Below are 12,205 nucleotides of genomic sequence, written 5' to 3' on the forward strand. Positions count from 1 at the left end.
TATAAAACCTCCTCTGCCTACCTCCATGGTCCATCTTCATGCCAGGGGTAATGCCAAATTGCCACTGATGCTGTACTTGCCTGTCTCTGCTTTAGGTTTGCTGGCACTTCCCACCTCTGCATTCCCATCACTTTGTCCAGTCTCTGGAACAGTAGGATCTCTTGTTGAGAGATGATGAATATAACTGAAGTATTGAGCACCTTCTACATGCCAGGGACCAAGATGGATGCCTTACCAAGAACATTAGCTCATCTGGTAGTAGGAGCTCAAAAGTATTTATCGAAGGAATGAGCCAGTCTGGGTGCCTATAAAGAAAATGTTATTAATATTCAATTGTTGTATAAATCATTGCAGCTGAATCAATGGCTTTCAATTCCTGCTGCACATCAGGGGTCATTAATCCTGGGGCTTTTTCAAAGTATAGCTGCTTGGGATCCATTCTCCAAAGGGTTGTATTAGGCAGGTCTGGACAACTGTAATTTCTAGAAGCTTCACATGTGCTTTGATGTCCTGGCAAGGTTGAAAACACTGGTCTACACCATCCTGCCAAGGGGAGATTGGGAACATGCAGCCCAGGTTTGGGAGCTGGGCAGATGCCTCTGATCCTGACACTCCACTTACTGTGGAATTGTGTAACCTTGAGCAAGACTGTTCACCCCTAGCCTTGGTTCACCCCATGTACACCTGTTGCAATCATTGGCTCCCTCCTCTCATTGCCCTCCCCCACAAAATCTGCAGTTGAGCCCATCAACTTTTTCTCATCATGCTCTGAAAAATTGCGCAGCATTCCCTGAGACCACTTCATTGACTTAACTAACATTCAGCTTCTTTGCACTTACACAACCATTAATCTCAGACTCCCAGCCCAGCTCTTTGGGGTCCGGAACATCTTTGGAGCCACACTTAAGAAGATTATGTTGATGGTGTTTCTCCCAGCTGTTGGGTCTCATTTACCACTTGGTTGGTCTCAAGGACACCTCCTACAAGCATCCCAGATGGGAAGTCCTTCAATACATTTTGTTCCTGCCCAACTTAAAGTAGAAGCCATTGGATGCCAAACAAAGTTCTAATGAGTCCCATGTGTGCCTAGCTATTACATAGATGATAGTTTAGTTAATTACTGTTTTCCAGTACACTGTGTTATTTCCACATTGGTGAACAGCGGCTTAATTACAGAACTTTATCTCTCTGCAAGACAACGTCTGGGAAAGGGTCCCCAGTAACCTCTGCTGGCACATCTGTCATCATGTTTAATATGAAGTGAGAAACACAGAGCTGGAATTCAGCTGGATTCATGGATTAATGCCATTGGTAAATTTTATGTCATAGTCAAGGATATTTCTCTAGGTTAGTTACCTATGGTAAATTAATGAAGGGAGGAGCAAGTTTCCAAGTATCTCGCTATATCTGTCATTACTTGGTTGAACACTGAAACTTTGGGATAATGAAAGTATAAACTGATGTAATTCACATTTAAAAGCTCATTATTTGAATTTGCATAACATAATAGAATACCCCATTTTGTCTAAAATAGAGATGATTATTTGGATCACTCTTTCCTTGAGTAGGTAGATTATTTCAGCCTCTTTCCTTGGCCTAGGGGCCACCAAAAATAACAGTGTGTGCTAAGTCTTTGGCCCCAGGTGATCCAAGAAGACAGTGCCCCCAGGGTTTCCAAACAAGGTAGTTTTCTCCAGTTCTCTGCGCTGCAGCTCTGGCTCTGGCAGAAGCAGGCATCATGGAGGGTATGTTGGGAGACTGAGAAACAGGCTGCGTGTGTTTTCCAGAAGAGAATGCATAGGCGTTTGCTACAGTTCCACTTATTTTCTCGTTCAGTTAAACAACAAATGCAGGAAGCTTGTGATGGCATCCCATTCCTCTAGGGTTTGCTTTGTGTTGGGGCTACTACCAGGAGTAGAATTTGGATAGAATGAGGTCCCATTGGTACAGAGAGAATGAATTTTTGACTGCCACTCAGGGTGGGAAGGTAACCCTTGAAAGTTTGTTCAAGTGATATGGATATTTTTTCTCTTTGTCCTAACATGGACAGGTTATAGGCCAATAAATAACCTCAAGTTGGGGCTGATACCCACTGCACACTTAGCAGTCCTTGGAACTGCTTCATTTGCCCTTAATTTAAGGCAAAAAAAAAATGTGGATTGATGAAATTATATATTCAAGCTCTTTCTTCCAAAAATACTAACTGTAGGGTAATTGGATCATCTTTACAACAATGCTCTGGGTTGGTCTTTATTCTAGAAGCTTTGATGTTACCTGATCCACTCCTCACTGCTGTGATTATTATGCTAGATTGGTGCTGGTTCCCTACCAGCTTTATCACACTCCTCCTCTCCTCCCCACCAAACCTCCTCTTCCTTGTCCTTCACTAATGAAGGATTTCATTTTGAAGACCTACTTTGCTCACATTTTTCAGAGGATTTTTGTTGGTGGGTCTTCCCCCAAAACTCCCTTATGTTTGTTCTCCTGGCATTCAGTACAGAGGCTCCTTTCACTTTTCCTCTACTTTCAGCTCTCTGCCTCCCTGTGGTCTTCTTTGATAGGAGGTTCTCCTTTCTCTGTCTCTATACTCCAGCAAAACAGGGAGCATCTCATGAACACCTGTCCTGACCCAGTGCTCATTTGACTGATCAAAAGGGCCAAGCCCTTTCTTCTAAATGCCAGAATCCAGAGCGAACACATCTGGGAGTAAGACAGTTGCTTCCCACTTTGTTAGTCTGCTCTTAAACTTGACTTCTCTCCATATCTAATGGGATCTTTAAAGCCCTGAAAGGAAAATAGAAAGCAGGAAAGGCAAGATTATGCAACTGACTAGTTTTCCCAATGATCCCAGGACCACTTACTTGGTCATCAGTTTTCCTTTAACAGAAACTAAAGGCTGTGCCAGAGAGGCACTCTGTTTGTCTCCAAGCCTTCTCCAAGCTTTGCTGGCTGCAAAGAGAAGGGAAGGTTATATTATTAAATCCCAAGAATATCTGAAATTATCTCTCAGTTTCTCTAGCTTCAAGGAACTCTGGTTTCAGTCTTGTGCCTTTCACATATTTTGAAATGAAAACAGTCTGTAGATACAAATATTTCCCAACATGGCTGTGGTACTGACTTTGGCTAATGCAGATAAAGGAGCCAAATCATAAGCTTATCAGAACTCACAGCAGCCAGGAGAAGGCAGAAGTGGCTGGGTAATAAGCAGGAACCAAGGCTTGTCCAGACAGCTGGGGGGGCAAGATCCAGGATGATGGTCATGGAAGAGAAAGTTTGTTGAAGCACTACTACTGTAATGGATGGAACATCAACTACTTTCTGTCTCTTTATCCCTATGTTCAGGATTCAGATACAGTCTTTGCTTGGGTCATGGTCCTGCATTTTGGTTACAGGTGGTCAGACAACTTAAACTCTTATCCATAAGGGAAGAAGTAATTTCCCCAAAGCAAGTAAACCACAGTTTTCTTAGACTGGGTGAATTGATGGTGAGTGGCCCTGAAACAGCCAATACTCAATATGACAGTTAAAAATACTATTAGCAATAGTTTCACATGCAAGAATAAAAACAAACATAAGTAAAATGGAAGAAATATTACATAGAGGAAAGGATCAACCATGCTGTAATGTAATTAAGAAGAGAAATTCAATTTGCTTTGTTATATATTTTACAAACTGTTGAAGGAGTCAGTGAAAGACATTGCATGCATCATATTTAGTTGGGCGATGTAAAGGTTTATTGGTCCCTAGCCACTTTCCCCAATTTTACCCATGACACTTGCCTCCCAAAGGTGATCCCAACTCAGAGATGGTCTTTCAACGTCAACTAGCAGAGTTCTGCTCTGTGGAACTTCAGATCACTGGAATCTTGGCTCTGTCTACAGAGATGTGCCCATGATATCTGATGTCATTTTCATCTATGACAGCAAGCCATACCCATAGTCTCAACCACCCTCAAACTAGTTGGCTTTCTTATTCTCAGGTTTACTTCTGGATTGGAATATTATAATTTTTTTTTCCTGGGGGAGGTTCTTGGAAAAAACAGCAAGTGTCACACTGGAAGCCACGCTCTCTGTGCTAGTCATGAACTTGACAAAGGTGTGGAGAGAGCAGTGGCTCTGTTTCATCTACCCCATTGGGTGTTGGGAGAAAGGAGTGAACTGCAGAAGCACCTTCTTTGCCTGAGAAAGGCTGGATTGAGTCTTCATGGGGGTCAGTCACGTGATTGTACAGAAGTGAGAGGGAGTTCAAGTTAGTTGTTTAGGGTTTCCACTTCCTGGGGTAAATACTCTCCTTCCAGCGCTATAGGATCTCAAACAGCCACTGGAATGGTCCCTAGATTTGTGTGGTTTCTTCTGTTTTCTTTTGAAAGCACATTAAGGACTTTCACATGTCTTGGTTTGTCTAACAACTCTACAAAATGGGCAGAGGATCAGTTCTTCTTTCCACTGTATGGATGTCAACATTAGACAGCCTGTGGTGTTTCATCTCAGAGTTGGGCTTTGACATGGTATTTCTCTTGGAGTTGGACATCTCATGCAGGAGGCATGACTTTGACCTTGCCTGGCACATCAGCACTCATGATGCCTGAAAGTAAATTTGCAACTTCTAACACCTCATTGAGGGGCTGTTGTAGCTCGTCCACCAGGCAGCTGCTCTTGTGCCCCACTTCACCGTGGGAAACTGAGGAAGCAGATTCTATCGTATTTGTTTTTAAGGAGCTTTAAAGCAGTGTGATGTCCTTGGTTTATTCTGACATTGCCAACAAATCATCAAGTTATTTGAAAGGAATGACACTTGTTCTATTTTCTTTCTTAAGCAAATAAATAAATAAAACAATTTTTTTGATGTCATTCATCATATGGAGAGACTCAGGAGTTAGGGCCATAGCCATCTTGACAGCCAAGGCCTTATGTTACCAGAAAAATCAGCCGATCCTTGGGAACTCCCTTCCTTCACCATCCCCACTCCTCACCCCCATCCTCATCCTGGAACCAGGCCCCCTGAGCTTTAAAACAGGGGCATGCTCCTCCCTGACATCCTTGGAGATTTTATTCATGGAGAAAAGCCTCTGAGCAAAGCAAGACCTCTCCTGTGGCTCCAGGCACTACCTCTGCCTCTCACTGGGGTATGTCTCTGAGAACTCATTTATCTTTCTGAATCCAAGCTTTCTTTGTGTAGGGTGGACATGAGTACATCAAGTCTGTTGGGCATTATAAACTCTAAATGGCAAATATATGGGGCCCATTAGAAGCTTAAGGATCATTCCCTTTTGCTCCCAAGGTAAACTTCCTCCTGTGTCTGCCAGTTCTTCAAAAAGTCTTCTCCCAAGATTATTGGATGGGAAGGCAATGATTTGAAGCAGAGTGTGAAGGGGAAGCATATGCTGCCAAAGCTGGCTGGTGGGATCCTTGCTCCTTAGGGGCAGTGTCCTAGGCTGCTGGTCTCAGGTAGCTGAGGGCTGGACACAGCTGAGGGGAAATGGGAGAGATGGGAGGCATGGGAGCATGCTCACCCACTGTCCAACCAGCCAAAGAGGCCTGGGGTCTCCAGGCCTCAAGAGTTGTAGATAGCCAGCCTGGGCTCATAATAGGGCTCAGCCTGACCTTCCTGTGCTTTCCCTCCAGGACAAAGAAGTGAATCTGGAGCAGGTTCATCGGCGTATGAACAGTCTAATGGATGAAGACATTGCCCACAAGCAGATTTCCCCAGCATCTATTGAGCTCTCGGCCTTGGAGATGGGGGGTCTGGCTCCCAGCCAGGCCTTGGAGCCAACACGCGAGTACCAGAACACCCAGCTCTCAGTCAGCACCTTCCTGCCTGAGCAAAGTAGCCACAGCACCAGCCGGACACTCTCATCAGGGCCCAGCAGCAACCTGCCACTGCCACTGAGCAGTTCGGCCACCATGCCCCCCATGCAGTGCAAACACAGGTCGCCCAATGGGGGGCTGTTCCGCCAGAGCCCAGTGAAGACCCCCATCCCCATGTCTTTCCAGCCTGTGCCTGGAGGCGTCCTTCCAGAGGCCTTGGACACCTCCCACGGCACCTCCATCTGACTACGCCACCCGCCCTCCCACCCGCCCATCTACCCACCTGACCAGCAGAGCTTTTTAATACAAGGAACACAAACCACACACAGAGAGACTTTCATTCTTCTTGTACATACCTGTAAATAATGACAGAATGGAGTGGGGTAAAAGTGTATTTTGAATATTCCCAATTTTCGAAGTCAGTAAAAAAAAACACAAAAACTGTATGAATGGCTTTGTAAATTTTGTTCTATATGAATAAAAAGGCAAATTACTTGTGATCATTCTGAAGTGCCAAAGAAGCCCCCTGTCCCTGAGCCTTTCTGAGGGCAGGAGGGGTGATCAGATAAAGAGCCCCTTCCTGCTGGGAGAAGGGAAAGTGAGGAGCAGGTCCCTTTAGAGGAGCCCCAAATGCTGCTTGCTGTTGTGTCCACGGTTTCCTCCCACTTTCCTCCACTCCTGACACCTTGTTCTGCTTTTAATCCTCTTGGGTAGATAAACAGCCTCGACCAGCATTGGCCTGGTCCACTGTGACCCAGCCTGCTATCGGAGGCTCCTAGGACATGGGGCAGTCCCATTGGTCACCCCACTGTGTGTCACAGTGTGCTGTGGGCCTAAGAGAAGTGCCCATACTGACGTGATGGTCTCTGATGGCTTCGTGCTGACATACTCTACTATTGGCCTTGTTTTTTACTTTGTTTTCCTAATTAGAAGAATCAAGTGATAGAATACGAGAGAAGGGGGGCAGGCCCCAACATTGCCTTGAAAAGGGCAGGACAGCGGTGGATTTGGCCTGGTGAAAGGTTTGTAGTATAAGGAAATTCAAGGTATGGTGGATAGATCAGGTGAGGTAGTGGGAGGAGAGGCCAGGTAAAGGGAGAACGTTCTGTTGGATTTGGTACCCATGGTCCCAGGTGAGAGAGAAAACTGTGGTCATAGATGCAAGGAGTATAAGCTTTGTGGTTTCAGGTAAAAGGATGCTGTTAGAGTGGAGGGAGAGCCGTAGGTAAGCATACTAATGCTCTAGTGGATGGCAAGCTGGGAATGATGAAATGGACCATGTGCATTCAGGTGGGAAGGAGCCTTGGCTCTTAGAGAAGGGACAGCATAACTTTATGCAATGTGAGGACAATTAACTCTCATCTGCCAGGGAAGTAGATCTCCAAAATAAAAGGATGTCTCTGAATTTGAACCCTGAAGATAGTCTGCCAAACAGACCCAGGACCCAACATGCATCCTCATTCCCTGCTTTGCCATCTCTCTTGAACTCCAGAAGCCTACAAGCCATGATACAGTTCTTAGCAGGGGCCCTCCTGGCTGAGAACATCTTATAGTCTCTGAGATTCCCAGGCTTATCGCTGAGCTGGTGAAACTGCTGGGAAACTCTGCTTCTTAAAGTTAGGGTAACCCGGCAGTCTGCTTCCCTCTATTGCCCTTTCTGGGACAATTAAACTGTAGAATCAGAGAAAACACCACTAGGAGCAGAGTAAGTTGAGTGATCTTAGCTGTATCACTTCATTTCTTCTCCTCTTACAGACTAAGATAATTCTGTTCTCCTCCCCTGCCAGAATGGTGCATGCAGCCTACAGCTGGCACTGAGAGGTAGGGCTCCCTCTCCAGCAGGAATCAGGAAGATGAGATCCTGGGTCTGTGGTCATGGAGAAATATAAAGTCCTATTGATTGCCTTTCCAATAGCCTTGTAGAGTTACTCCAGAGATGTATTTATGAGGGTGATAACTAGTCTAGGATTGATTTCTTCCCTGAAGTCCTGAATGGCATGATTGAGCAGTAAGGAATGGCTGCATCACAAAGTCAGCTGAAAGCACCCTGGGAAAGAGAGTGTTTATAATTATTCTATTTATCTCTGGATGCTAAGAATGGCCTGATATCAGTGCTACTAGGAGATGCACTGACTGACATTTCTCCAATCAGAGTGAGTAAACCAGAAGCTGGGTGCATGCTCACGGTGATGTCCAGGTGAGTGGTTGTTACACTGAGGAAGATAAGGCTCCATTTTCTTTCCATCAGCACTTGGGGGGGCTCTGCCCTGGATGGTCATTTTTCATATAATCTATTTTTTAAATCAAATTGTCTCATTGCCTTATCTCACACCCAAGTCTGTTTTTCTCCCAAGATGACCTGTCTTTGGGGAATATCATGGATGTTTTCTTGGACAGTGTTGCTAAGAATGGGTGTCAGGGAGAGGAGGGAGATGACACACGTCGTGTGTGTGTGTGTGTGTGTGAGAGAGAGAGAGAGAGAGAGAGAGAGAGCACAAGCGCGTCCTCATGCTGTGACCCTTCACCATGTTTATGTTATTTTAAAAAATTTCCTAATCTTGGCATGAGGGAAAATGATTAATATTCAAGCAAGTTCTCTAGAAAAAAATCTTCCCAACTCAGATTCTGTCTCAGCTCAGAATGTATCATTTTTTCATGCTTTGCTCTTTGGATTTATAACTCTGTTTAGACTATTCTATACACTATAGGTATATTTTGTGCCTTCAGACACTGCAAATAATAATTAGCATTTGGATTAAAGTTGTTTAATAATAAAACTTGACTTTGTTCCCTACCCTGTTCTTCTCTGGGGTGAAGAAATGTTAGCTGCTTGTTCCTGCATGCTCTGGCCAAGAGCTGGATTCTGTCCCATTAGTGTGGGCAGTCATGAGTGAAACTTTGCTGATTATGTGGGTCTCAGATATGCTTTGAGGTGGAGGCATGCCCTCCTCATCCTTTATATCCAGAGTCCTCCACATTGACTGGGGGCTATGTGAGGACTTACTGAGAAGCAATTCTAATTTTTAGTTATCCTAACGTGTGAGTTCCCTTGAACATGTGAGTTCTTGGAAATCTCCTAGAATAGAATTTGGCTGCACTACACAGAGAAGTGTTCACATGGCATTGTGGAATGAATTCCTTTTAAGTGTTAGCTGATTTCATTTCTTCTCTCATCTCTACACGCACTTAGACCTAAAATAAGTTGTCTCTCTGTGCTTAGGCCTCAGCCTTAAGGGAGTGGCTATCTTGAAGGATGCACAACTTGCTCCTTAGCATTTGGCTGTCAGAGGGTCTTGGGTACCATTGCACAATGAACTCCCATATTCCTAGTCATTTCTATAGCCCCTGATCACCACCTGGTCCCTGGACTCCCACATTCATATGCTCCCAGCTCTACCTTTTGTATCACAAGGATCCCCTCTGACTTCTCAGCCTTCATAGGAGTAACAACTCCACTGTTATCCCTGGGTCAAGTAGAACTAACTTGAGGAGTGTGGTTTTCATGATCAAGATTTTAACTTCCAGGAAGTGAAAGTAGAGTATCCAGCCCTTATTCCTCCATCCCTGCACCAATGAGAGACTTCTCCCATTGTTCAATGCTGGGGACAAACTCCAAAGGCTGGGGGTGTGGGGACTTGGCAGACATTACCAGATTATCTGGACAGATGAATCTGAATGGGACTCCTAAAGGGCTATGTTTTCTTTTATTATTATTAAAGATTTGTATTTATTTCTTTTTAGAGAGAGGGGAAAAGAGGGATAAAGAGAGAGGGAGAAACATCAATGTGAGAGTTAAATATTGATCGGTTGCCTCCCACATGTGTCCCGATCAGGGACCGAGCCTATAACCCAGGCAAGTGCCCTGACAGAGGATCAAACCAGTCATCTTTCCCATTGTGGAACAATGCCCAACCAATGAAGGCACACCAGTCAGGGCAGGGCTATGTTTTCTAAAGGAAAAGCAGCTCTGTTCCTAAATTCTAAATCCTTCCAAATCTTACCAAAATGACACAAGTCCATACCCAAGTGTATCTTTTCAAGCACTGAAAGAAGACCAAGGACACATAAAAGAAGAGAAAAAAAACACTCTTTGGCCTATGCCCTCTCATTTAATAGGTACAGATATGGGCAAGTTCCCATGGAGAGCGTGGATGCATGCATGAACTTATGCTTCCAAGGCTTACTCATGGGCCTCTGCCATCATTCTGAGTAAAGATCCTTGAGAAACTCATCTTTCTCTCCCAAAGGTACATGCTCCCAGATTAACTTCTATATCTTAACAAAAGCCTTGTTTTGTGCTCCTTGCTTTAACAACACAAGATTTGATAAAGCTCCCCAAAATCTGAACTGACCTTTCCTTGCTTTGGATGTAATAAAAGAGAGAGAATTTGTGTTCCTATTGTAACATTTGCTACAACGAAACCATTATTTTAGTTCATGCCTGCAGTTGCTTTTAATACATGGAATTGTGCTTGATTCTCATTATACTCGCCCTTCATACCAGGCAACTCCAGTTAGGTAACAATTCCCTATTCCAATACTTTTAATATTTCTTTTTTTCCACCTCCCTGGTATGTAGTTATGTTACTTCTGAAAGAAGTGCACACATTTTAGATAAACCAGGTGAGCTAACAGTTGACAAAGGAGGGACAATTGTCAATAATATCAGATCCTCCTGCTAGCTTTCATTCTCTCACCTCTGAACTTGATATTGGGTGCTGAGCTCCAGAGAGAGGAGAGGTTCTTTCTACAGCAAGACAAACTCCTGCTGGAAAAATTTGCAATGGCCAATGTACAGGATCTGAAAGAGGGGATATGTGACTGAATATGCCTCAGGAAGTGCTAGGTCACTGGCAGATTCAAGCATACAGTTGCCAGGATCAACCAGGTATCTAAGCTCAGAGGAAAATGAAATATTTGCCAACACACTACATAAGTCATACGCAGGTATATGCATGCATATACACACATATACAGACACTAAAGTCCCTACAGACCCCCCTTCAGGCACATACATGCAGAATTTAACACACATGGCAATGCTTGAGTGATGCCAGCAGATAAATTTCTACTCATCAGATCTGGAAAACAGCACAGGGAAGGAAGGAGGCCATTTCAGAGCTTCCTTGTTCACTACAGTCTTAATGCAACAATCAACCAAGCACTTTTCTGTAATCAGTTGCTACAGAGGGACACATCTCTTGCTAAGTGGCCTTTTTCTGGCCAAGCACCCAGGTGTGCACAGCAAACTGTCCAATAACCCTTGCTCTGAAATCCTCCTGATTTTCAATTAGAATTCCTGAAATATGCATAGAAGCCTCAGGCATTCCCAAAAGCATGCTAATTGTTTCTGACTAAGAATACACATTATCATCATATTGACATCAGTAACCATTTATTGATTAGGTTTATTATTCTGAGGGACTATTCTGTCCCCTTTATATACAGATGCTCTTTCATTCTGAAGCCAGCCCTACAAGGCAGAAATTACTATCTAAAATTCATAGAAAGGGAACATGATACAAAAAGGCATGGCCCCAAAGCTGGTAAGTGGCAGTGCTGGCACTCACAGTTCCTTGTCTGTCTGACTTGGCATATGTTCCTGTCTGCACAGGTGGATCTCCCTTGGTAGGAACACATCTGCTGTCCCTTAGCCCTGGGCCCATGTTGGCCTGCTCTGTCCCAAGATGCAGTGGCACCATCTCCCCCAGATCCCTCAGCCTCTGCATCTGCTGCCTCCTCTCTGGTGGCTTCAGGGAGCATTGGTTAGTATATGCTCGTGCATCGCTGAAGAAGTGTGGCTACCCCAGATTAAGAGGATCATGCCTAACCAGAGTCTGGGCCAGGTGTCTGCTGCCCTGAAGCTACCCTTAGCCAGGCAGGAAGTCAGAGTCAGAAAACAGGCTGCTTCTCTAAGGGAATATCTCCTCTAGTAGGCCCTGCTTCTGCATAGAGCAAACTGTGCACCAGGCCAAGGGAAGCTCCAGGGCCAATTAGCGCCCTGAAGAGCTTTAGCATTCTCCCTCAGAGCAGGAGTTCCGTCCCTGAAATCCCTGGATACATCTCAGAGGTGCCTGAGAAACTTCTAAAATTGTTTGTCATATTGCTGAGCACTGTGGGTGTGTGCATTCCCACCCAAAACAGCGTCCATATTTTCCAATATGTTTTTTAAATTCTCTTGTAAAAGCTCTAAGTCAATGCCTGTAAAAGTTGAGTCAGACAAGCCCCTGTATTCCACTCTCCCAGGGCCTGTGTTTAGGTGTAATTCCATTTCAGTACTCCTCTGAGGGGAGAATAATTACAGAACAGTGATGAGAGGAGAGAATGTGGAAAATGCATTGCATGTAGGGCCTCTGGGACTTTAATACAGAGGCAGAGAAGTCTCACTGGCAGGACAC

The 12,205-nt window shown here is 44.6% G+C and overlaps 1 protein-coding gene across 1 annotated transcript in view; it reads left to right on the forward strand.

Moving 5' to 3' along the window:
• The window catches only part of GRID1 (glutamate ionotropic receptor delta type subunit 1), a 731,665-nt gene extending 723,064 nt beyond the window's left edge, over positions 1-8,601 (forward strand). The window contains exon 16 of the mRNA XM_028514000.2: positions 5,625-8,601. Within this exon, the coding sequence (XP_028369801.1) occupies positions 5,625-6,053 (429 nt within the window). The 3' untranslated portion in view covers positions 6,054-8,601. The remainder of the gene's footprint in view (positions 1-5,624) is intronic.
• Positions 8,602-12,205: the final 3,604 nt, after the last annotated feature.

The sequence above is a fragment of the Phyllostomus discolor genome, chromosome 5 (genome assembly GCF_004126475.2).
Source record: "Phyllostomus discolor isolate MPI-MPIP mPhyDis1 chromosome 5, mPhyDis1.pri.v3, whole genome shotgun sequence".
In the NCBI taxonomy this organism is placed as follows: Eukaryota; Metazoa; Chordata; class Mammalia; order Chiroptera; family Phyllostomidae; genus Phyllostomus; species Phyllostomus discolor.